Source organism: Tamandua tetradactyla, chromosome 24, assembly GCF_023851605.1.
Source record: "Tamandua tetradactyla isolate mTamTet1 chromosome 24, mTamTet1.pri, whole genome shotgun sequence".
Taxonomy (NCBI): Eukaryota; Metazoa; Chordata; class Mammalia; order Pilosa; family Myrmecophagidae; genus Tamandua; species Tamandua tetradactyla.
Window position 1 is genome coordinate 25,923,582 of NC_135350.1, and position 25,780 is coordinate 25,949,361.

Below are 25,780 nucleotides of genomic sequence, written 5' to 3' on the forward strand. Positions count from 1 at the left end.
GCCCTCTATACACACATGACAAGCTATTGTGCATGAAGCCATAGACTTCTTCTCTATTCCCACTGCCTGTTTATTTCCATCCTGTCGTGGTCTGCTTCCTGTGTCAACTTGGCCAAGTGGTGGTACCTGTTTTTCTCCTTGGGCAAGTGCTGGCCTGTCTGTAGCAATGAGGACATTTCACAGGATTAGATATCACAATCACTTCAGCTGCATCCTCAGCTGATTGCATTTGTAATCAGCCAAGGGGAGTGTCTTCTACAATGAATGATGCTCACTCTAATCACTGGAAGCCTTTTAAGAAGGATTCAGAGGAGACAGACTCTCTCTTTCTGCTTCGGCTGGCAAGACTCTCCTGTGGAGTTCATCCAGACCCTCCATTGGAATCGTTGGCTTCACAGACTGCGCTGCAGATTTTGGACTCTGTGTTCCCCCAGTCACGTGAGACACTTTGATCAATTTTATATTTGCAAGTGTTCCCTGTTGATTCTGTTTCTCTAGAGAACAATAACTAATACATTGAATATTATAAAATATTCAAGTCTCGGGTAAAAACTACAAGAGACCGTACAGATTCAGATGTATATATGGAGAGGTTCTAGAGATTCGAAATTCAGTAAAATTCTTAGTAATTCAAGGGAAACACCAATCATTTTCATAAAATAAAGGAAATTGGTTTTTATTGTTTCTATTGTTATCTTACAGAGAATATAGAACTTCCTTTGAAATAAAAACAGGTTTCTGGCTACATATGATATAGTGAGGTTCAGATATTAAAGAGAAAACTGAACTATTCCTAGAGCCATATTGAAACATTGGCAGTTCTTACTCATTGACATGCTTTACTGGTTAAATAGTCTTCTTGATTAGAACTGACTTAGAATTGAGGTATAAGGTAATTTAAAATGTAACAAGGTTGTTTGAAGTACAGAGATAGTAATGAAGCCAATGGGAACTCAGGATATAAACTGGGTTACTAAGAAATGGCACAATCATCCAAAACATAGATGTACATTTTTACAATATTATTTTCAATCTATTGGCTTCTATGTCTTAAATCATTTTCTACCCTGGAATTAGTTGAATAATATGAATATAGAAAAACTATGCTACCAGTTTGACATTGTTTTCCAGTTGCAGCTGAACATTTGTATTTTGAGCTTTATCTTTCAGGTATTTTGAAAAGTAAAGTCATATATTTATTTCCAAATGCATTATTTGTTAGCAAATCCACTAACTACTTGATATTATAGAGAAGATGCCATTATTACAGAAAATTATATTCTGTTTGCTGTATTAACTTCAGTGAGTCACTCACACATTCTGAGCCTGTTTTGTCTTTTATTTATAAAAATTACTCCACCAACCTTTTAAATATTTAGGAAGATTACAGAGATGATGCTCATGGAAGTGTTGTGTAAATGCAAGGTGCCATGTGAATTTGGAAATAGTTTGCTTATGATGTCAAAGACAATAATGGAAATATTGAGGGTCAAGAGAGTCTTAAGAATATCCCAGAAATAAGACATGGGACATTGCCTGTTGCTGGTTCTCTTAGATTTTTATATTGGTGGTGATATTGTGGGATAGAGCAAAAGGAGAGGGTGTTCCAAATGCATGTGACAGGACAGTGGGCATAAAATCCCTCTGGTTGCACAAAGGCTAGCCCTCTAACCCCCCTCCTTCCTAGATGAAGGGGAGTAGAGAAGTCGTGGGGGATAGGAGTGCAGCGTCAATGTTAACTTCATTCCCTCAAAATACCTGCACAGAATCTGCACAGCGATATCACAAACATCAAGAACACCCAGATGTTGCTCACTAACTCACGTACAAAGATAACCACAAGAGAAAAATATCTAGTGTCCTTTTCCAAGCTCGTTCTTTGAGGTATGTAGCCTGTCAACAAATAACTCAGTCGTGTTATGATGACTGAAAGATCAGAATATCACCAGATAATACTTATTGAATTAGGATGTTTCAGAACACCCACTAACCAAGCAAACAGTAATTTGCAGTGTTTTTGGAAGCATCCAATTGTCTTGAGGGCTATAGCTACAATTTCAAAGCAAAAAATTCAGTTTATTCTAAATTAAAATAATAAATACTTCCTAGGTGACATCATCTTACAAAGTGGGTGGGAGGGAGATGTTGAGAAGACCCTTCAGAACTAAGTATTTCTGAAGTCAAGTTATTGAGAACTAGATATCAAGGAAAAGCTAGAATGAAAGAAATTCCTCTATCAGTGGAAGGAAATATGATGGCATTTGGTTTCATCTCTCCAAAATCTTCAAACAATAATGAGTAGCAGATTTTTATTGTAGTAGCATATTAGATGTAAGGAGAGTTGACATGTTTTGGAAAACTGTACTTGGAAAGTCAAGGAGTGGCTTCAGTGACAAGGACACTAATGAAGCTTGTTTGCAGCTGTTATCACCCCAGAAAAGGCCATGTTCTTTTAATCTATTCCCTTGGGTGCAGACCTATTGTGGGTCAGACCTTTTGGTTAGGTTATTTCAACTGAGATGTGCCCAAGGTAGGTGTTAACCATTTTACTAGAGTCCTTTATGAGGATAAAATAAAAACTCAGAGAGAAACACCTAGAGAATTTTGGATAGAACTTAGAGAGAAAAGCACCAGAGATGCTAAGAGAGGACAGAAGCTCAGCGAGAAGTCCCCTGGAATAAGAGGCTGAAAACAACAGCAAGACCTGGGAATAAAACACCAGCAGACGCTGGTCATGTGCCTTGTTACCTAGCAGAGGAAAGACAGATGTCAGCAGCCTGTCTTCAGTGAAGTCATCCTGTTGATGCCTTAATTTGGACATTTTCATGGCCTTAGAACTGTAAATTTGTAAGCTATTAAATCTCCATTATAAAAACCAACCCATTTCTGGTATATTGCACTCCTGCAGCTTGAGCACCAAAACAGACACTATTGATAAACATTCATCTTTTAAAAGTGATAATAGGGGCACTTATCTCATATAGTGAGGTATAAATGAGTTGTTAAATGTAAAGCAATTGCAAAGGTACAGAACAATAGTAAAAGTGATAATGATGATGATAAGGAAGATGATGATTAGTGGAAGGTGATAGACTCTGGAGTTAAGCCTCTGGGAATTCTGGTTCCTCCTTTAGCTATGCTATGTTACTTTGAGAAATTTAGGGAAACTCACTAAGCCTCAGTGTTTTCATTTATAAAATGTGCATGGTGATAATATCTATTTCATCAATTAATTCTATGAATTCAAGTAGATGATACAATGTTGGATACCATTTCTTGCCTTCCTGCTAAATGCTGAGAAAATGTGTACTAATTTGTCCCATGAACTAGAAAATGAATGAAACAAACATGGCCTTCTAAGACACTTCAGCCTCTCTAAACAGCCTGGAATGATTCTCCAATTTTGAGATCATTATGATTAGATAGGGATCCCTGGTAAATGCAGTATAAATGCAACATTGTAAGGTCCTTAACTTAATCATATCTGCAAAATCTCTTTCATTCTGTTAAGTGGTAAATTCAGTTTCCATGGGATCAGATGCAGACACTTCTGGAGATGATGAAGGGCCTTGAAGTACAGACCAAAGATTTGGAATTTCCTACTTTCCTCAAATGTTTTCTAACTAGTAGTGCCCTGAAATCCTAGGACCTCTCTTGCAGCTCTGCTGGGGAAGGGCTTGCCAGCCCTGGCATGACTCTCAAGAACTACATCATAAAACCTGACTCACAAAGCTGTGAACTAATCATAAAATTTTTCCTGGCAATTCTAGAGAAATATGTCCTTTATGTTATAGTTTTATTGCAATAGATACATCTAAATGAATAGAAATATGTCTTATAGATTACAGGACTTCTTTTGCAGATTAAAGAAAAATCACAGACACATGCCTGGGAAACTCTACACATTGTAGTTACAATAAATCAAAGGAAACAGAAATGACAAAGTAAGGATTTTCCCCTAATTTCCAAGATAAGTTAAATCTAGTTCAAATGCTTACTCCTCTACAAAAACTCTTTTTCAGACTCAGATTCTTTTATTCTGGGCACAACACCGCATGGACCCTTCTTGCTCCCAAAGCACAGTCTTATACCTCACATGCAGTAATTCCTACACAGGCTGACATAGAAAAAGGCTTGGTTGCTCACCTGTCTCATTTGCCCATAGATTGTGCCCTTTCATGAATAATAATTGTAGCCTACATTTATGGACAGTTTTCCATTCTGTTGGGATCCATGAAAAGTGCTTTATATCGATTTTCTCATTTATTCACCAAACAGTCCTGTGAGGAGGTACTATTATTCATCCTCATTTTAGAGAAAAGGAAACTAAGACAAAGAACATTTAAATACTGTGTCCACATTTATACAGCTAGGAAGTGATTGGGTAGCCTGGACCCAAAAGCCATGAATTTAGCCCCTTCCCCATATTGACTATTTGGGTAGACAGAGAGTCTCTTACTCACCTTTGCCATGCCCATACTACCTAGATTACTGCCAGGCATAGGGAGGTTCCCAGTCACGGTTGACTGGTATTGAGTGAAGCAGAAATGCCAGGCACAGTGAGTAACTTGCTGCAACCTTTTGGATGCCCGGACTCTCTGCTCTGCAGAGGAAGGTTCTGAATCAAACACCTTTTTCAAGTTGGTAGCTCTCTCAGCCCTGCCTTATCTGCCCTGCTTCTTCACTCCCAGTATCTTGCTGCAACAAATAGATTACAAGTTGGAGTTTAGTGCAGATAAAAGGAAAACAGAACTAGTTTTTTGAGAATGAGGAAGGACAAACAGGAAAATGAGAGTGATTAAACTTTATGTGCAGGGGGTGCATGAGTAATTCAGTAACTAAAATGCTTGCCTTTCATGCAGGAGATGTGGGTTCAATTCCGGGACCATGCACCGCGCCCCCCCCCCCCCCGCAAAAAAAAAAATAGTAGTGCAAGGAAATGTTTAACCTAACATAAAGATGTTATCTGAATTTGACATTCACAAAGTCCGGTTTTGAATACTGGCTCAGCATCCTTCCCTAACTAATTCAACATGGACTGAGAAGAAACTGGAGCTGTGCCTTAAAGACTGGAGATCACATGGGTTGAAGTGACTTACTAAAGCAACAAAATATCTGGCAATATATCTGCTTAGTCCATAAGAATTCACAAAGCCTGAAGAGAAGACAGAAAGAACATGAGCACAGCAGGAAAAGTAAGCAAATAGCAACAACAAAACTTATTTTGAAGTTAATTTCTCTTATATATAATAATTAAATATAAAATATTATATTTATTGTATAAAAAGTAAAAGTGTACAGTTTTTAAAGAATAATTTAAATTTTCTATTTAAACTAAAAGCAACATATTATAAAATATAAAACTATGCTACCATATACAATGCTTTTAAACTACTTGGAAATAGGCTACTTTCAAATAACTTTATCAGATGTATTGCATCTGTTTGTCTTCTTTCCTACCATTAAATTAGCACATACTAGTTATTGTGATAGTTTACCCAAGCAAATCATGAGTAACTTATAAATTGAAATCTAAAAGTGTTTTAATTAGTAAATTATCTTTGTATTACAAAACATAATTTAAATGTACTAATCTGTGTAATCATATCCTCTTTATAAGCACAGGAATGTTCAGTCTGTCTGACAAAAGATTTATAAGAGTAATTTGATTCCCAGAAATCTAAAAATATCCTCTGAAATTTAATACAAAGCCTCTTACAAAATGCACCTTGATTTCAAAGTATGAAAATCATCAAGGTTAAGCAGTCAACAGCTACACAAATTCTGATTATTAATGTTTCATTATTGCACATTTTTAAAAATTCTGTAGAACAATATCTTGTCAATACAAGGTTTCAGAAAATTAATTCTGATATAGTTCAAACTACTTATTAGAACTGGAAACAGAGATATTTGGTTCTGAGGCTCCTAGTTGTTCATTGTGTTGGCAAGTTAGAGAAATGCATGTGCTCATTCAATATAATCAATTAGTTTTTTAATTGCAAAAAGCCTGTGCAAGTCTTTCTGTTACATTTTATGTTAGGAGTGAATCACATTATATAATATCCTGCTATAATAACCCAATTTAAAGTTTCTGAGGCTTCTACATGGATACTTTGTGACATTAGGAAGGCCTATTTCCATAAAATGGATAGACAATCCCATGAGTGGCCAATTGTCAATTTTCTTACTCCAATACAATGGAGTAAGAGAGTACCAATACAATTCCAGATGAATTGATACAATGGTACATTTCAAAATGAAAGATAGCGAGGAAAAGGAAAGATTAAATACAACAAATAGCAGCTTAAAAAGAAATAATAGGAAAGAGTTCCTAGAACAAAAGAGTAAACCAATTGCTAATGAAAATGATAAATAAATATGTGATCAATCCTTCTGCCTATAATGCAATATCAATTACTTTTAGCTTTGTGATAAGCTTCATATGTTTACACTTCTGCATTTTTTACCTCAAATATTAAATAGGAATAATAATAATACCTACATCATAAAGTGATTGTGAAAGTTTAATGAATTAATACTCTAGAGCACATAGATTAATACCTGCTACATAGAAAGATCTCGATAAATATTAGCCAATACTGTTACTGGTGTTGATGATGTTATTTAATGTTCTGTGAAAGTACTTGGACACCATGAGGTGGGAAAAAGATAATGATAGATTCATCTTAATTCTCTGAACAGCGGTTTATGGTGTTTGGGAAAATTACTCAGTCAATTCAAGCCTCAGTAGTTGCATCTTGAAAATAATACTAATAGTCCAATATAGGGATCTGGCAGCATCCTCGTCAGGGTTAAACATCAAGCATGAAAAACCCCAGAATAGGTCACAATGTGCCGGTCTGTCATAGACACCAACAGTCAGGAACTACCACCATAAGTGTACATTTCCTAAGAATTTGCATACTAACTGCTGCATTGTCCATAAGAAAAAGCTTGAAAATTGGAAGTAATTGAAAAATAATCATGTTAATGAGTTTCAAAGGAATACATTTCAATCAAATTGTTTTTCTCCTATCTGCAGTTATCACAATTTGCTATTTAAAAGCACTCTTAACTGTATACACCACACTTTAGAGCAATGGAAAGAACTTAAAATATATTCTCAAAGACTGCAACATTTGAACTCAAACACTGTTCAACTTTTATTTTGAAACACATCTCTGGTTTAGCTCTTGTAGCTAGAAATTCAAACACAAACACAGTTCTCTTATTTTAAAATATATTAGTATACATATGGAAGTGCATGGTTGTAATTTGGTGCAAATGTAATCTGGAAGGAATGCCTGACACACACATCTAAAAATTAAACAAAGCTGCAATGCTAAGTGCCAAAAGCATGATGCAAACAAGAATGCACAGTGGTGGGTGTCAGGTTTTAGATGGTAGCTGACTGAGAAATCAGAGAAACTGAGTCCGAGTTTGAAATTTTATTGTCCCGGGGTGAGGTTCCTGGTCCGGGTGGTCAGGGTGCAGGCTGGGGAAGTCGCGCCCCCCTAGAAGCGGCGGGGTTAGATATAGGCTAGCTAGTGGGGGGTGCTGACGATGCCTATGGGGCCTCCTGTGGTAGGTTAGGAGTTTCGCCTGCTTTAGGGCCAGGGGCATAGATACGGGCAGTGACTGGGGGGCATAACTAAGGGCCATGTGCAGTGGGCATAGCTATGGGATGTGTGCAGTGAGGGTCCTTTGTATGTCAGGGCAGGTCCTGATTGGCTGAGTTTGAACAGCTGTATGCCTGGATGTTCACAGGTTTTAGTTCGGGTGGGGGCCTTCCAGCCAGGTGGCACCCTTCCAGCCAGAGGCTACCAGGCCAGGCCTTACATTCCAGCCTTTTTGATATAACAGGGCATTGTAGTCTTTCTGGCTACTTCCTGCAGAGTGGGGGCATCGTTGGGTAGGGGGTTTTAGCTGGTCAGTGCTTTGACTGAAAGGGGGGCATAGGTGTGTAGCAGCATCTGATTGATTGTCACCCAAGAGGGTTCCTTGAGACGCTCTTGTAGGAACCTTAAAACAAAAGGAATGAGCATTAACAGTAGGCAGAAAACTAAAAATGGGGTGAGTACTGGGGTTAGCCACATCAGGACAGGGGAGTTCCACCAGGAGGATGACTGGACAACAGCCTGCTTTTCTTTAAGGTCTTTTTGCAGTTTCATCAGGATGTTGAGGTTCTCTTCTACTAAGCCACTTTCATTGATGTAGTAGCAGCATTGTTCCTACAGAAATAAACAAGTGCCGCTGTTTTCAGCTGTTAAGAGGTCAAGTGCTCTTCAGTTTTGTAGGGTTGCCTGCACCAAGGAGGTGATTCGATTTGAAGGGAGGTGAGGGACACCTTTGAGGCACCAATGGCTGCATTCAGTTTGTCCTCAAAGTTTGCCATGGCCGTCAAGCTATGGCCTAATGCAACCCCTCCTACACCTGTGGCAGCAGCTGCAGAAGCAAGAGACAATCCTACAAGTACAGGTAGAAAAATTGCCCACCTGCTATGAGGATCAGGGGGAAGAGATAACAGCTCAGCTTCCCCATAGAGGTTTAGCTGTGGAACTAGAGTTGCTGGGATGCAGGGTAGGGGAGAGGAGGAGTTTATGGTTTTTGTAAGTGTCCCATTGCACCAGAAGAAGTGTGTTTCCGCATGGAGTGTCTTTTCCACCGTGATAGTTGTGTTACATGTGAAGTTTGATTATGCTGCAATATAACAAATGCTGAAGCTAGAAAAGTGGCTTTTGAGTAGAGGGACTAGAAAGGAGTGAAATTGCTGGTCATGCCCATTCTGCATGCTGGTATTAAGGGCCTCTGGTAACGGGGCAGCTGCCCAGAGAGGCTTTTCAAGGGAGGTGCAAATGAAGCAGGTAGAGGCATTAAAAATGTGAGTGGTATTGAGTGTGCTTGTAATTAAGCATAAAAAATTTTTCCAGGTGAAAGGGTTTCAGGGTTTTGCAGATTGCAAGATTTGTTGGGCCTGGGTTTCACCTTGCTGGATTACATCTTTGATTTCCAGCAGAGTGTCTACTGGCTCGGCAGTTATTCGGCAATGACTTTGGACTATGAGCCATTTTCCCTGTCGGGGGGACCACCTGAGATCTTTATAGACCGCTGCTGCTTCACCCTTTTCCCATCTGGGATTCCATGGGTCTGCTATTCTTAATTCCAGGGATTGGTTGGGGTGGTAGGTTAGTGAGCAATCCAGGTTTGGCAGCAGTACCTGTTACCTGCCCAGGGTATGGTTATTCTGCAGGAATAGTAAGGACATCCTCCATATGTTTCCGGCCACCTGCGGCAGTAGCCATGTTGATGCTTATAAAGGAAGCATAACGCAAGTGCGTTTTTTGTTCCCGGATCGAGGCAGCTTTTACCCTGATCAATGATAATGGAAATAGGCTTTTGACACCCTTCCTCTGGACAAGTAGCTTGGACAATAATTTGAGAGTGTTCTGTGGATCCTGCGACCCAAATTTCTTTTATGGTGAATTCCCAGGCATACACCTGCGTGTCGGGTCGGTGGGTCTTAGGGATCATGAAGAGAAGAAGAATGAGGAGAAGAATTGTGTGGGAGCCCATGATGGCATGTGAGGTGAATTTGGGTGGGAGATAGTGCAGTGGCCCTCCACCGGTCTGATGAGGTCAGTGGGCAAAGCTTAAGATGAGACAGATGACTCCACGTGCTATGTCCCAAGAGTTTTGCTGCTGTAGGGTGGTTAGTAAGACTATATATGGGCCTGACCACCTAGGTTGTAAAGATTGTGGCTTTAATTCATGGAGTAGGACACTGTCACCTGGCTGTAAAGTTTTGCTGGGCAGACATGTAGAATTACCTGTTATAACCAGCAGGGCTCGGTCTGCATGCTCCCAGAGCAGTTCCCTTAGTAGGGAGAGATAAGGTAGGTACGTTGCTAGGGGAGGTGGATTAGTAGGGAGGCTGGGGAGAAGAAACGGCCTACCATACAGGAGTTCGAATGGGCTAAGGCCTGTGGGCTCCCGCAGGGCAGCATGAATGCGAATTAGCGCCAAGGGAAGAAGTTTGGGCCAGGAAAGTTTTATCTCAATCACTAGTTTGGTTAGGTGGGTTTTGATGCTCCCATGTGCCCGCTCTACCTTTCCCAACAACTGTGGGTGGTAGGGGATGTGGAGCTTCCACACGATTCCCAGCGACCACATTATGTGCTGAACAATGCAAGAGATGAAAGCCGGCCCATTGTCGGACTGGATGGTGTTGGGTAAACCCAACTGTGGAATAATTTCCTGGAGTAGAAGGGAAGCAGCTGTTTCCTCAGTCCCCTTGGCAGTGGAGAAGGCTTCAATCCAACCTGAGAAGGTATCCACAAATGTTAAGAGGTAACGGAATTTTTTGTGAGTGGGCATGTGGGTGAAGTCTAGCTGCCAGTCTTGTCCAGGGAGATGGCCCCGTAACTGGTGAGTGGGTAGCCCTGGTCAGAGTGCACCTTGGGATGTAGTTTTAGAGCAGGTAAGACAGGTCTTTTGTGTCCTCCTAATAGCCTGTAGTAAAAGGGAGGAGGAAAAGAACAGATAGAGAAAGCAGTGCAATGCCTCTGGCCCGATGTGCAGGGACTGGTAGATTTCAGTAATGAGAGGTAGTAGTTGGAGCTGAGGGATAGCAATTTTTCCCTGGAGGAGGATCCACCCTTCCTGTGATATACTGCCTCCCCTTTTTAATAGGTTTTCTTTTTCAGATTCAGTGTAGTGAGGTTGTGTTTTGTTTGTAGGAAGAGTATAGTAGAAGGTTGGGAGGGTGAGGTAGTAAGAGACTTGGCTATTGCATCAGCTTTAGCGTTACCCCTTGATACTGAGGAGGTTTGTGCCTGATGTCCTCAGCAATGAATAATTGGCGCTGCTGCTGGGAGTTGCAGCGCTGTGAGCAAATCTGAGCTTTAGCTAACATTTATTATGGGAGATCCTCTTGTGGTGAGAAAGCCTCGTTCTTTCCATATAGCTGAATGACGGTATGCAATAAGGAAAGCATATCTCGATTCTATGTAAATGTTTACCTTTTTCCCTTTTGAGAGGGTAAGGGCACGGGTGAGTGCAGTCAGTTTTGCTTTCTGTGAGGTATATCCTATGGGGAGTTTTTTGGCCTCTATTATTGCAGAGTCCGTAACAATAGCATAGGTAGCTATTCGTTGTCCCTTGGCTGTGATGTTGGCACTGCCGTCTATATACAAGGTAAAGTCTGGATGGGGCAGAGGCTGATCTGAAATATGTATGTATGGTTTGGCTAGACTGTCTAACACTTCTACGCAGGAGTGGATAGGAGGAGATGCCATAGGCAGGTCCGGGAAGAGGGTAGCTGGGTTAAGTCATGGTGAGGTTAAAAGGCTGATGGCGGGCAGGCCACTGTGGCTCAGCAGGCAAGAATGCTTGACTGCCATGCCAGAAGACCCAGGTTCGATTCCTGGTGCCTGCCCATGTAAAAAAATATTTAAAAAATAAAATAAAAATAAATAAATAAAAGGCTGATGGCTGGGTGTTCTATGAAGAGGAGGTGAAATGTTTGGATGTGTGAGGGACCTAGGTGTTCTAAGGATTTGTGTGCAAGCAGATAAGCTAGCCAGTGAGGCGAGAAGACAGATTGGTTGGCCAAGGGTGAGATTAAGTGCCTCTTTCATAAGGTCTGCAGCCGCCACAAGTGCGCATAAACACGGTTGCCATCCCCTAACTGTGGTGTCTAGTTGTTTGGACAAGTAGGTTGCAGGTTGGTGCTTTGGTCCTAGGGGCTGTGCTAAGACCCCAATAGCTATTCCCTGTTTTTCGGTTGTAAAGAGGTGAAAGGGACATTAGGGGTTCAGTAGAGACAATGGAGGAGCTGCTGTTAATGCCACAACCAGAGAGTTGAATGCTTTCCAGACAATGGTTGGTTGAGAGAGCGGCCCGGTCGGCGTCTCCCTTGCTGTGGCATAAAGGGGCTTGGCTAGGAGCACAAAGTTGGGGACCTGTGTTAGTTAGATGCAGTTGTCAACTTGGCCAGGTGAGCATACCTAGTCTTGTTGCTGCAGACATAAGTCAATGGTACGTGAACCTCATCTGTTGCTAATCACATCTGCAGTCAGCTAGGAGGCGTGTCTGCTGCAATGAGTGACATTTGACTTAATTGGTTGGTGCTTAAATGAGAGATCACAGCATAACACAGCTAAGCAGCTCGGTATTCCTCATCTCAGCACTAGCAGCTCAGCCCAGGCCTTTGGAGATGCAGAAAGAAGTCACCCTGGGGAAAGTTGTTGGAACCCAGGGGCCTGGAGAGAAGACCAGCAGAGACCATCTTGTGCCTTCCATGTAAGAAAGAACCTCAGTGGAAAGTTAGCTGCCTTTCCTCTGAAGAATCAACAAAATAAATCCCCTTTTATTAAAAGCCAATCCATCTCTGGTGTGTTACATTCCGGCAGCTGGCAAACTAGAACAGGACCCATTGATGGAAGAATCCCACAAACTTGAGGAAGGGTATGATTTCATTAGCCATGGTGGGTGGTTGCAGAGCCATAATGGCTTTGCGATGGTTGACAGTGATTTGCTTGGTGGTAGGAGTTATTGTTAGCCCTAGGTAAGAGACTGAGGCTTGGCTTTTTTGGTCTTTGGCAGGAGAAGTCCAATACCCTTTTTTGCCTAAAAAGTTTAGGAGGGTAGCCGTTTGTTGCTGAGAGTGGGATAGGGAGGGGCTGCAAAGGAGGAGGTCATCCACATATTGCAAGAGAGCATTCAGTTGAAGTTTGCGGTTGAGTAAATCAAATGCAAGAGCCTGCCAAAAAATATGGGGGCTGTCCCTGAATCCCTGGGGGAGGACTGTCCAAGTGAGTTGCTGGGACAGGTTGGTGTGGGGATCTGTCCAAGTAAATGCAAACAGAAAAAATGAGTCCGGGTGTAACAGAATGGTGAAGAAGGCATCCTTGAGGTCTAGGACCATAACGTGAGTAGTTGGGGGAGGAATCTGTGATAGTAGGGTATAGGAATTAGGAACGATGGGGTGGAGGGGGACCACAGCTTTGTTAATGAGGCGGAGGTCTTGGACTAGACAGTAGTCCCCATTTGGTTTCTTTACCGGTAAAATGGGGGTGTTGCATGGAGAGCTGAATGGAATAAGAAGTTTGCGCTCTAATAGGCGGTCAATGATAGGTTTCAGTCCTAACCAGTGAGCTTTGGAGATTGGGAACTGGGGCCGTGATGGAAAACAGGAAGACTGTTTGAGTTTAATAATAACTGGAACATGATGTGTGGACACTATAGGTTCTGAAGTGTCCCAGACCTTGGGGTCAACTATGTCTGGTGGGAGCAGCGGAGATAGACCCTTTTCTGGGATGAGGGCTGCCAAGAAGAGTCCCGCCACCAGGAGGGGGAAAGAGGGCCAAATTGGATTGAGGCTCCCAATTTTTGGAGAATGTCTCACCCTAGTAATGGAGTTAGGCATGAGGGCAAAATGAGGAAGGAGTGAGAAAAGGGGGTTTGGTCGAGGTTGTACGACAGTGGTGGCATTTGCTGTGGTTGGCAGGTTTTGCCATCAATTCCAACCACCGAGACCTGGGAGGGGTTGCTAAAACCAGAATGAGAAGGCAAAACTGAATAGGTGGCTCCCGTGTCCACCAAAAAGGAAATGGACTTACCTGCCACCTGTAGCATTACCCTGGGCTCGGTGAGGGTGATAGGGGTTGCTGAGTCTGGGCTGCATCAGTCATCCATCAGGTTGAGGAGTTCCAGCGCTGGTGCCTCATCTGGTTGGCAAGCTGGCACTCTGTATTGAGGTGCCAAGGGCGAGCCAGTTTACCAATTTGGGCAGTCGCTGCACCAGTGCCTGTGCTGCTTGCACTCTGGGCACGGCTTGGTGGGTGGCCTGGGGTGTGGACACTGGTGGGAGCAGTGTCCTTCCTGGTCGCACTTAAAGCACGCTCCCAGTGAAGTGCTCCTTGCCACTTTCGGTGAACCCCTTCTTCCTGGTTGCTGAAGATTTGCCGGCCTTAGGGCTGCTACTAGGGCCTGGGCTTGTAAATTTACTTTTTGGTGGAGGTGGGCCTGCCGAGTGGCTTTGGCTGTGTCCTCCTGGCTATTAAAGACTTTAAAGGCCATGGTCACCAGGTCATGGATGGGGGTTTGAGGGCCATCCTCGGCCTTTTAAAATTTCTCTTTAATGTCTGGGGCAGACTGAGTTATAAAGTGTGTGGCTAGGACCATGGCTCTGGCTTGAGATTCGGGGTCTAGCCTAGTGTGCTGAATCAGAGCTTCAGTAAGATTTAGAAAAACTGCAGGGTTTTCTGAAGCTTCTTGGGTAACCTCCTGGAGTTTATCATAATTAATAACTTTTGGGGCTGTCTTTTCTAATCCTGCTAATATGCACTCAATCATTTGGTCCCAGTGCTTGTGTCCGGCCCCTCCCACCTGATAGTCCCACTTTGGCTCTTCCATGGGAACTGCGGTCTCACCAACCAGCATGCTAGGATTGGACAGGTGTAATTGATCCGCATGCGCAGGGAGGCAGCTATGATATGACTGCGTGCATCAGGGGTGAGAGTAGAAGACAGGATTACATAAACATCATGCCAGGCAAGGTTGTAAGCTTGGGTTAAATGACATAACTCTTTAATATATGCCTCAGGATTTGCAGAGTAGAACCCCAGGTGTTTTTCGGTAGCCACTAGATCAGAGAGAGAGAAAGGAACGTGAAAGTGGACCACGCCCTCGGTTCCCGCGAATTCACAAAGGGGACAGAGAAGTGCAGAAGTTGATGCTGGGGCAGAAGGTGGCGCTGGAGGGTTATGTGATAGAGGACAACAGAGTGTGGAAGATGGCGCAAGAGGTTCATGTGATGTGGAAGATGGCGCCTGAGTGTCATGTAATGTGGAAGATGGCACCGGAGGGTCATGTGATATGGAGGGTTATGTGATGTGGAAGATGGCACCGGAGGGTCATGTGATGTGGAAGATGGCGCCAGTGGGTCATGTGATGTGGAAGATGGCACCAGAGGGACATGTGATATGGAAGAAGGCACCGGAGGGTCACGTGATTGAGGACAAAGGGGTGTTTGGACCATGCTTTCGGCTTCCGTGACTTTACATGAGGAATTAAGGAGCGTGGAGGGTGGCGCCAGAACAGAACATGGCGCTGGAGGGCCATGTGACCGGGTGTGCAAGCTGACTGGGGAAGCAAGAGGTTCCAGGGCACAGGGAGGGAGAAGGGGGTTAGCAGGAGGGGCTGGAGGAGAGGCAAGCTCTTCCGGCTCATCAGAGAAAGCACAAGGCGAGGATGACTGAGGAATAAGGGAAGGAGCGGGTGAGGGTTTCTTTTCTACAAGGAGAACATGAGCGGTATTGCAAGTAGTGCATAAATCGGGCCGGGATCTTAGATGCCAGAAAGCCTGGACATATGGGACCTCCAACCATTTGAGGGTCTGTTGGAAGAAAGTGTCCAGATCAGAGAAGATCTTGAAATCTAAGGTGCCTTCAGGTGACCAGGCTGACCCATTTGGGAGGGGATACTGGGGCCAGGCTATGGTAGACAGGAAGATAAGCTTTTTCATTTTTATGGATATGCCCAATTTAGCCATATGGTGGATTAAACATCTGAGCAGGGTTTTGGGTCCGGGCAGGACTTCTGGTTGCCCATAATGTAGGTCAAGTCCGGAAATAGTCATACCAAGTCGCGGCATCCCGAGGCGTGGCCAGGCTATTGGAACCCGGTTCCCCTGGGGAACTGGCAGGGAGGAGTGAGAGTGAGGACGTCTCCACACTTCACATTCCTGGAAACGGCAGGATACCGAGAGGCCCTCCAGGCATCCCTGGAGGACGACTCGGACAGAGAGGGTCTCCTGACACAGCCGCGATTATGGACAGGTCCCTCCAGCAGCGACAAGACCGAGGTATGGGCAAGGGATAATGCACCGGCTCGGAAGGCACAGGTCAGTAAAAGTCCGCTTGGAGAACAGGCCAGCTGATGGGTAGCAGAGGGGTCCCAGGTCCGTCCAATAAGGAGGAGTCAGTTCCCCCAGAAGGGGTAGTGAAACTCCACCCAGGTTTTCAGCACCAAAATGTCAGGTTTTAGATGGTAGCCAACTGAGAAATCAGAGAAACTGAGTCCGAGTTTGAAATTTTATTGTCCCGGGGTGAGGTTCCCAGGTCCGAGTGCTCAGGGTGCAGGCCAGGGAAGTCCCGTCCCCCTAGGAATGGTGGGGTTAGATATAGGCTAGCTAGTGGGGGGTGCTGACGATGCCTACGGGGCCTCCTTTGGTAGGTTAGGAGTTTCCCATGCTTTAGGGCTGGGGGCATAACTACAGGCCGTGTGCCGTGGGGGTCCTTTGTTTGTCAGGGCAGGTCCTGATTGACTGAGTTTGAACAGCTGTATGCCTGGATGTTCATGGGTTCTAGTTTGGGTGGGGGCCTTCCAGCCAGAGGCTACCGGGCCAGGCCTGACAGTGGTGACCCAGGACTCCATACACAAGCCAACAGTTGTGGATAAACCACAAATTTCAGGACAGAATTAGAAAGAAAGAATAAACATATAGAATTATTTAGAATAATAGTCAACTTTATCTCAATGTCTTCTTATAGCTAAGTCTGTTTCTTCTTTCTTTATTCTTTATAAGTTCGTCTGTTTGTTTAATATTTTTATTCTTTTGCCAAAGAGAGATTCCTCGTTTCTGTACAGCAGCTTTTGTATAGACTTGAAACTACATGTTGGAATAAAAAGATGAAAAGGCAAAATCCCAGGTTTGAAGGGAGGGCAGGAATTAGAATGATCTTTTTGTTTGATTTTCCAGATAATAAAATGCAAAGCTGCTGTGCTTTGGGAGGTAAAGAAATCCTTCTCCATTGAGGAAGTGGAGGTTGCACCCCCCAAAACTTATGAAGTTCGCATTAAGGTGAAACACTTTTTTCTGCTTCTATTTAATTGAGGTTTTATATAATTTTTAAAAATCAGAGAATATAAACATATGGAAACAACCAAAATCCATTAAGAGAAGCTCCATATATAAATCATGGTAATCCAGACAATGGGATTATATTGGTTGTTAAGTAAAGGTATCATCAAAGTTCTTTGAAGTGGTTAAAGAGCAGGGAATGTATTTATTCCCCCAGCAAAATAAAGAGTTTGCCTTTCTTCAGAAAAAAAAAAACTGCAAAGGAAAATATATTAACAAAAAAATTGGTTAGGATTTGATTATATAATATAAATGGTCATTTTCTAGGTGCTAATCTTAAATTTTTACTACAGTAAAAAGCATGCATTCCTGTACATTATAAATAAGATTTACATATTAAAGAGAAAATTTTTTCACAGATTATTCTATATTTTTAAAGCAGGAAAGGAAATCAATTGAGGGTCTATATTGAACAATATCAAGGATAAACAATGTTTAATTTGGTCAGAGTGAGGAATCAGCAAAATCCTTGAAACTTCTTTAAAAACCCAAATTCAGAGAAGTAGTGGGTAATACATTTTTCTGAATGTAAATATTTTCCCTTTCCATCACAGATGGTGGCCACAGGAATCTGTCGTTCAGATGACCATGGTGTCACTGGGTCTCTTGTCACACCACTTCCTGTGATCTTAGGCCACGAGGGAGCTGGCTTCGTGGAGAGCATTGGCAAGGGAGTGACTGCAGTCAAACCAGGTACAGGATTCACTCAGGGAATGTGTCTGCATTCAGGCCTCCATGGTCAAGCAGCGTGGAGAGCGAAACTGAGACAATGAGACATGTAAGACCTACACAGGTCCCAACAGCAGCCAATGGTGGAGCTGAAACTAGACAGGAATGTCCTTGTTTCTCTCTCCCTGCCTGACTTCCTTCACATGTCCAGGCAGGTCCCCAGGACAGACCTCATGATTCTCCCCTTCAACAGTGACTCATGGAGCCCTCTTGGATGTCAGGAACCAGGTTAGATCCTGGGACACTGGAAGACCAAGGAGACAGCATGACTGCTGTCTAATTAAAATTATTTTAGTATTCCTAAGCATTGTCTTCCTTCAGGTCCCAAAACAAAACAATAAATGGGACAAGGGAAAAACTATATGTCAAGGAATAACAAAATGTCTACATCCCAAGACTCTGGGTTAGTATATGGGAATCGTGATTCACTGAATTCACAGGATAGGCTGTGAAGCTAAGACTGCATCAACGTGATACCATTTATGTCCAGCAGTGGAACCTGGTCACTGATTCTTCCTCCTATGTGGCCTCCCTTCTTGAATGTAGAACAAACGAAACAGACCAGATAGAGGAGTCATGGCAGAACACATGCTGCCCAAAGAGTGTCTATTTTATTACCTTTAACCATTGATAAAAATGCCTGATTATGAACTATTGACTAAATATTTCATTTTTAGTATTTAATATCTTAATTGTATTGTGTATTAATATTCACAAATATTTAGGTAAGGGGTGAATATGATGGAAAACATCCACACTATCCTTTCCACCTAAATGTTATCTATTAGATAAAATGGTCCAATCATTATTTTGAATATAGGGAATAGGTAGCTTGGTTGATTAAAAATAAAAATGGTGTTTTATTCTAAACACCAGTAGACATAAGCTCTCCCTTTGAAATATATGTTAAAATGACCCATGAAGAGAAGAAAATAAGTTATTTGTTTGAGGTTGAACTTTTATTTCCTTTTTACAAAAATAAAGTGATGCCTTTACTATATACCCCTGCTCCCTCCAACATAGGAGAAAACATAGATAATTCAAAAATTAAGTAACTGTATAATCCATTTCAGCCATATTTCTTATTCTACAAGAAAGTGCCCGACTTGGAAATGAATAGGATATTCAGAGAAATATCTTGAATTCCTCTTGTTTAATGCATTCTTGTTAGTTTTCCAGGAAAAGAACCAAATTAAATGACCTTCAAAATAGAGATAACGAAGAGATTTTGTAAATCATATTTATGAAAACACTCACTATTATTGCACTTCAAGCATTACAAAATATCACATCTCCATTTTAATGGTTAGCTTGCAACTAAAATTTATATTAATGCTTACAGTGAGAATACTGAAGGTTTAATTAACTCAGATTATATGAAAAAAATGTGTAGAGACCCAGCAGAAATCTAGACATGATAAAGGATGATTATTCATAAAGTAGAAACAATACAAATTCAGATTGTTTGCCACATTTGCATTTCTTCTTTGGGAATCCTTAGGCCAATAAAAAACCAAACTGATAAGCATTGTTGATAGTCAAGGATACAGTGGTGATTGCACACTATTTATTGGGAGATGCTTCCAAAACAAATAAGTTTAATATATACATCAAAACTGTAGGTTCTGGTTGCAATAATTAGGTAGAAATTTTTAAAGGATTTGTTTTATCCTTTTCCAGGTGATAAAGTCATCCCATTGCATACACCCCAGTGTGGAAAATGTGCTGTTTGTAAACACCCAGAAGCCAATTTCTGCATGAAAAATGAGTAAGTTTCTGATAGTTTGCACATAGGGCCAATGCATTTGCACATCAGGTGAGCTCCTGCCTCATGCCCTTCTGTTTCTGTCTCTGTTACACTGACCAGTCTGACCAACCCTCGGGGGACCATGCAGGATGGCACCACCAGGTTCACCTGCAAAGGGAAGCCCATTTACCACTTCGTGAACACCAGCACCTTCACTGAGTACACAGTGGTGGATGAGATCTCAGTGGTCAAGATCGATGCAGCAGCACCACTGGAGAAAGTCTGCCTCCTTGGCTGTGGATTTCCTGCTGGTTATGGGTCTGCAGTCAAAGTTGCCAAAGTAGGAATAACCAGATGCATTAACCCCACATATACTCAAGTTCTCAGAAACATCTTTCTCACAGGAATCTTGGATCATTCCTCTAAACTGTGCCAGCTTTCCCCGTTACCATATAACATTTATATATACCTTAGAATTTGGGGTGTGATTAAGGATAGAATATGCCCCCAGAAGGAATTGCAAGCCTATCCTAAAAAACCAGTCACCTGCCTGACAAAAAACAAGCTGCTGATAGTTAGGAGAGTTGGGCATAAGAGTACAAGTAATTTTGATAGCCTTCAATAGCGGCACCTTATCCAGCTTAGATGTTTCCTAACAATACTTCTTATTCCATTTTTGTCCTCTCCAAAACTGCAGGTCACCTCAGGCTCCACCTGTGCTGTGTTTGGCCTTGGAGGAGTCGGATTGTCTGCCGTCATTGGCTGTAAGGCAGCTGGAGCAGCCAGGATCATTGGGGTGGATACCAACAAGGATAAATTTGCAAAGGCCAAAGAGGTGGGGGCCACTGAGTGCATCAACCCTCAGGACTTCCAGAAACCCATCCATGAGGTGCTGAAGGAGATGACTGGGGGTGGTGTCGACTATTCTTTCGAAGCCGTTGGTCGGCTGGACACCATGGTATGTACCATGACATGCCCAGATTCATGCTTCTTTAATCAAGGGGATATTTTTAAATAGCAGAATATTAATATTTTTATAAGTACTATTTTTAAATAATGAATTGCAATTTTCTATCACTTGTTTCTTACTGATGATTATTTTATCCATTGTTATAAGGAATCCTTCATTCTATCAGCTAAGGAAAAATGTCTCAAGTCAAAGTTCCCCATTACAGGTTGTTTTATAATAAGGCATTATAAAGTTATTCTATTAACTTTGGTAAAAAAAATCTCAAAATGAAGGAAATATAAATAATAAATATTCTGCCTTCGAATTCAGAAAATTGCATTTTTCCCATACTCTTAAAAATGTGTTAATTTTTAATGTCTGTGAATTTAGATTTCTCTTTACATGTCATACTCTGACTAAAAATAATGATGATCACTTTTAGACCAAAAAATCATTCTATTAATCTAAATATGCCTTGAAGAAAGTTACACTTTTAATGTTTCACTATATATCCCCATAACAGACAGCATGGTGCTTGGCACTTAATAGTCAGCCAATTATATGTCTGATATAAAAAACTATGACAGATTTTACTACCAAACAAATTTAAGTCATACATATTTCAAAGCATTTGTTCTGGTTTGCTAGCTGCTGGAATGCAATATACCAGAAACAGAATGGCTTTTATAAAGGGGAATTTAAAAAGTTGCTAGTTTACAGTTCTAGGGCCAAGAAAATGTCCCAATTAAAACAAATCTATAGAAATGTCCAATCTAAAGCATCCAAGGAAAGATACCTTGGTTCAAGAAGGCTGATGAAGTTCAGGGTTTCTCTCTCAAGTGGAAGGGCACATGGTAAACACAGTCAGTGTTTCTCTCTCATCTGGAAAGGCATATGGTGAACACAGTCATGATTTCTCTCTTGGCTGGAAGGGCACATGGCAAGCAAGGCATCATCTAATAATTTCTCTCCTGGCTTCTTGTTTCATGAAACTCCCTGAGAGGCATTTTCCTTCATCATCTCCAAAGGTCACTGGTTCGTGGACTCTCTGCCTCATGGTGCTGTACCATTCTCTACTCTCTCCAAATCTCCCATTCTCCAAAAAGTTTCCTCTTTTATAGGACTCCAATAAACCAATCAAGACCCACCCAAATGGGTGGAGACATGTCGTTACCTAATCCATCTTAACAACCACTCTTGAGTAAATCTCATCATCCAGGGAGATGATTTGATTACAGTTTCAAACATACAGTATTAAATAGAAATTATTCTACCTTTATGAAATGGGATTTTGATTAAAACATGACTTTTCTAGGGGGCATACATCCTTTTCAACCAGCACAGGATTACATGCAAAAAATAGCATTACTACAATTACATTCAAGAAAATTAGGTTACTGCCAACTGGCTAGTAGTAAAGCACTCAATAGATGTTAGCTGGTTTTATTCTTTTCAGATACTATTTCCAACCTTGAAGTGCTTTCAACATCTTTGGAGTATCCATGATATCATTTTCATATAAATATAAATATCATGAATTGTGACGGATAACATATCTCTAGCTCTATTGCACCTAACTAGAATTCTCTAGAACCTAAAGAAAGAGTCCCTGCATCAATCAATCCCCATTGTTTACATTACCCCATATATTCAAGCAATGTTAGACATATAGAATAGCACTCTGAGAGTAATGATTTTGCAGAACTGATCTAGGAAAATATCCCATTGACAACTGAAGTTCCAAGAGAATCCAACTTTTTGCAAGATGGAAGTTTTTCTGATTAAGCTCTTATTGTATTTCTTCCATATTCTCACATGAAATAGATTGTTACTTTATTTAATGATGTCAAATGTACAAATTTTATGGATATCTGATCTTCCAAAACATACTCCAAACCCAATAGATTAATAAGTACACATTACAGGGAAATCCTAAACAATTTTCTTACTAGAGAATGTATTCAGAACCTCAATGGAAAATAAGGCCATTAAATTTCAAAATAATGGGTGAAATTTAAAGTAAAGCCAACATACATTTTGGGAGATAAATGTAACATAATATGTCCAATTTAGAGATAGATACTAAAGTAAGAATCCATTAAAAGGAAGTAAGGAAGTAAATGAAGGAGACCAGAGACAAATTTTATTGATGTAATCAACATTACGTTTTGTTCACTATCAAAATACCTGGTCTAAGTATGAGGCTAAAAGTGACTGCTAAATAAATAAATGAGAAATTATTAACTACCTCGTAGATGGACCTAAGATACACATGATGATAAAGTATTACGATTTGGGGGGGACCAACTTTATCTATGTCTATAATAATGTTTTCCTCTTTAATACTTTATAATAAAAGTACAATTATTACATGTACATACAAAGGATGTATGTACAAACAATACATCCTTTAATTCTCTCATCCAAAAGTATTTTCTGCCCATTCCCTAATGCCACAGCAATTACAGACACACAAAGGAGAATAAAGAAGGAAAACACAAAATTTCTACTCACAATCTAAGTTGATTTTACATGAATTCTTAAGTGTATCATGAGTGGGAACTATCAAAGGACTTATTTTACAATGCTGAATATTAATTTCATTCCAGGTGGAGGCGCTGTCATGCTGTCACGAGTCATACGGCACAAGCGTCATTGTAGGGGTGCCTCCAGGTTCCCAAAACCTCTCCATGAACCCTATGTTGCTGTTGACTGGACGCACCTGGAAAGGAGCAATTTTTGGGGGTATATGATTAGTTTTAAGGGGATGAATTCTTATTGAGCAGGATTTGTTCCATTTTACAAATAATAAGGCCAGGGTTTGAAAAGCAATGTTGTAAAAGATCAGTTAAAAGTCCTGATACATCTGTAGGCTAAATATCTACTAGATTGAAAATGAATGCATACTGATGTTCCCAAGATTCATCATCTGATGTCCCAAACTAGCTGAGATGTATAGCAATACCTATTCTGATACTGGTGATCCAATAAGGCACTGAAATACTCAGTAGTACCCAGGAAATCCATAGCAATAGTTCATGACCACATTTTTTACCCAAATTAGATAACCCTAAATTGACTCGCTGAATTTGGGCATAATCATCTGAACTATAATTATTCTATAAGAGTGTTGATAATGAAGGGTCCTAGTATACTAGGGGTAAACAAAAAAAAAATGCAATTTACTACACAAGGATATTTAGCACATTATCGCTTATCAACCCCAGTTATAGCAGTCTGTCCAATGCAGCTCATTTTATACATTTTGATTTTAATTATAATTGAAAGCTCTCTTCTCCAATTCTACTGATTGCTGCCTGAATCTACAAATGATATCTTCTTCTTTCTAGGCTTTAAGAGTAAGGATTCTGTCCCCAAACTTGTGGCTGATGTTATGGCCAACAAGATTCCCCTGGATTCATTAATAACCCATGTTTTACCTTTTGAAAAAATCAATGAAGGATTGGAGCTACTTCGCTCTGGAAAGAGGTAGATTATTGTTTCCTTCTCTCTTTATAGGGTGGACTAGGTTTACAGAGAAAATTGCATTTGCTCAAAAATTTGACATGTCTATAAGAAGTAGAAGGATGAGAATAAAAGTGGAGTGCTTGATTTTCCCTACCAGTTCATTTGCATGTAGAATATTTTACATCTAATTGTGAGGAACCAAGAAATGGTACTTCTCATTTCAATTCTGTTAAAGCCAATTTTTGTGGCTGCCACAAATATGCAAGATCAGAGCAATTCAACCTTTTGAGAGTAGGACACTCAGCCTTGAAAGAAAAAAGGATCAGAGTCACACAGTCATCATCAGACCATGGAGCCGTTGCAGCCTCTGCCTGGCCCCTAATACAGGCTGAGCATTAATGGATGGATATTTAGATTATAATCAGGACATTCCAAAATTTCTTTCTAGAAGTAAGCAGAGCTACATTGGGATTGTTTCCCATACAAATATTAGTAGTTCTTCCTAAAAGACACTGACTATTACTGTTATTTCATTTTGTAGTATTCAAAAATATGTTCACAAATAAAAATTATTGGAAAGGGTTAGGGTTCAAAATGTTTTTTTTTAGAAAATTGCTTAGAATATAAGAAACCATTTTCACCCTCTAACATGTGACTCTTGCTATCACCCAATAAGATGAATTTTGTCATCTGCCTTGATATGAGACACAACTAGTAATAGGCAATTGTATTCAAACCCAACCTTCTAATTCAACAGTCCTTGCTTTTACTTCACCCTCACTCTTCCCATGAGGATTTCAATTTAAATAATATATCTTAGGCAACATGGATGTAATATTATACTAGATAATGTATCTGACAAAAATATGCAAGTATATTTTTGAGAAAGCTAAGAAGCTAATATCCACATATCCTTGGCTACTCTACAAAGGATCTTATCTGTATCACCTCATGTGATTCCCAAGGAATACTGCTATTTAGTCTTAATTTCACTATTTAAGAATGGAGATGAAACTCAGTCAGGGCATGCAGTTAGTAAGCACAGGAGCCAGAATTCAAAGGTAGATCTGTTTCTTAGCAAAGCTGATTAATTTTCTAATATAGTACACTGACTCACAAGAGCTCATATATACTTACATACACACACATATATATATACACACACACACACACACACATTTAAGTATACAGTTGATCACAGTAGTCAACAAATTTCAGTCATTGTCCCATGGTGGGCATTTTTGTTAGTTTGAGGTTTAAATGGGTTAATGTATGAAAAGTACCTACAAAGTTCATGGTAGTTAGCAAGAATTTACCCATAGTCATTACTCACTGTTGGTTTATATTCGCTAATTTGCCAGGCACTCAGAATTTCAAAAGTTATTTTTGGAGATTCTAATATAGAATGAAGTTTATAAGGATGTATATCACAAGGTGATGTGTGAGCTTTAATTTGAAGAAACCATGAGAGAGAACAAGTAAAAGATGAGTTTCCCTTTTATTTGTTTGCACTAGAAAGTATAGGGATGGGAATGGAGTGGCTAGAAAAAAGCCAGGCTTCCACTGAGACAAAGAAATCCTCCATAGACTCTCAGGAGGAAGAGATCAAATATCTGATGTGAAAATAATTAATGCATTTCCTTTTCTATTTCAGTATCCGTACCATACTGACATTTTGAGGCCATCACTTGCATCTATCTTCTGACTGCACCATGTTGTCATCAGCTGGAACACCTGACTAACACCAGTATTGACCCTACCCTTCAGAGAGCTTATCAATAAATAAACATGTGAGCGTTCCAAAAGAAACAGAAATTCTGTGAAACCGTTTTTTTGTTTGTTTTTTAACACTAAAAACAATTTGTTGGCATGAAATACTATAATTATAGATGTGTGAAAATTTTAAATCTTAAAGTCTCTTAACATAATCATGTATATTTATGTATAAAACATACATAAA

The 25,780-nt window shown here is 40.7% G+C and overlaps 1 protein-coding gene across 2 annotated transcripts; it reads left to right on the top strand.

The window, feature by feature from the left end:
- The first annotated feature begins 245 nt into the window (after nucleotides 1-245).
- Nucleotides 246-25,780, top strand: LOC143668130 (alcohol dehydrogenase E chain-like). Of its 2 annotated transcripts, none has more exons than XM_077142740.1 (9): nucleotides 246-438; nucleotides 16,766-16,867; nucleotides 17,482-17,620; nucleotides 19,337-19,424; nucleotides 19,524-19,743; nucleotides 20,101-20,361; nucleotides 22,962-23,097; nucleotides 23,703-23,841; nucleotides 25,475-25,779. In XM_077142740.1, the coding sequence occupies exons 1-9, from the start codon at nucleotides 265-267 to the stop codon at nucleotides 25,497-25,499; spliced, it is 1,284 nt and encodes a 427-aa protein (XP_076998855.1). In that variant the 5' UTR covers nucleotides 246-264; the 3' UTR covers nucleotides 25,500-25,779. The 2 variants fall into 2 exon arrangements, with proteins under 2 accessions (XP_076998855.1, XP_076998856.1); XM_077142741.1 differs by lacking the exon at nucleotides 246-438 and adding an exon at nucleotides 4,951-5,195 and having other exon boundaries at nucleotides 25,475-25,780.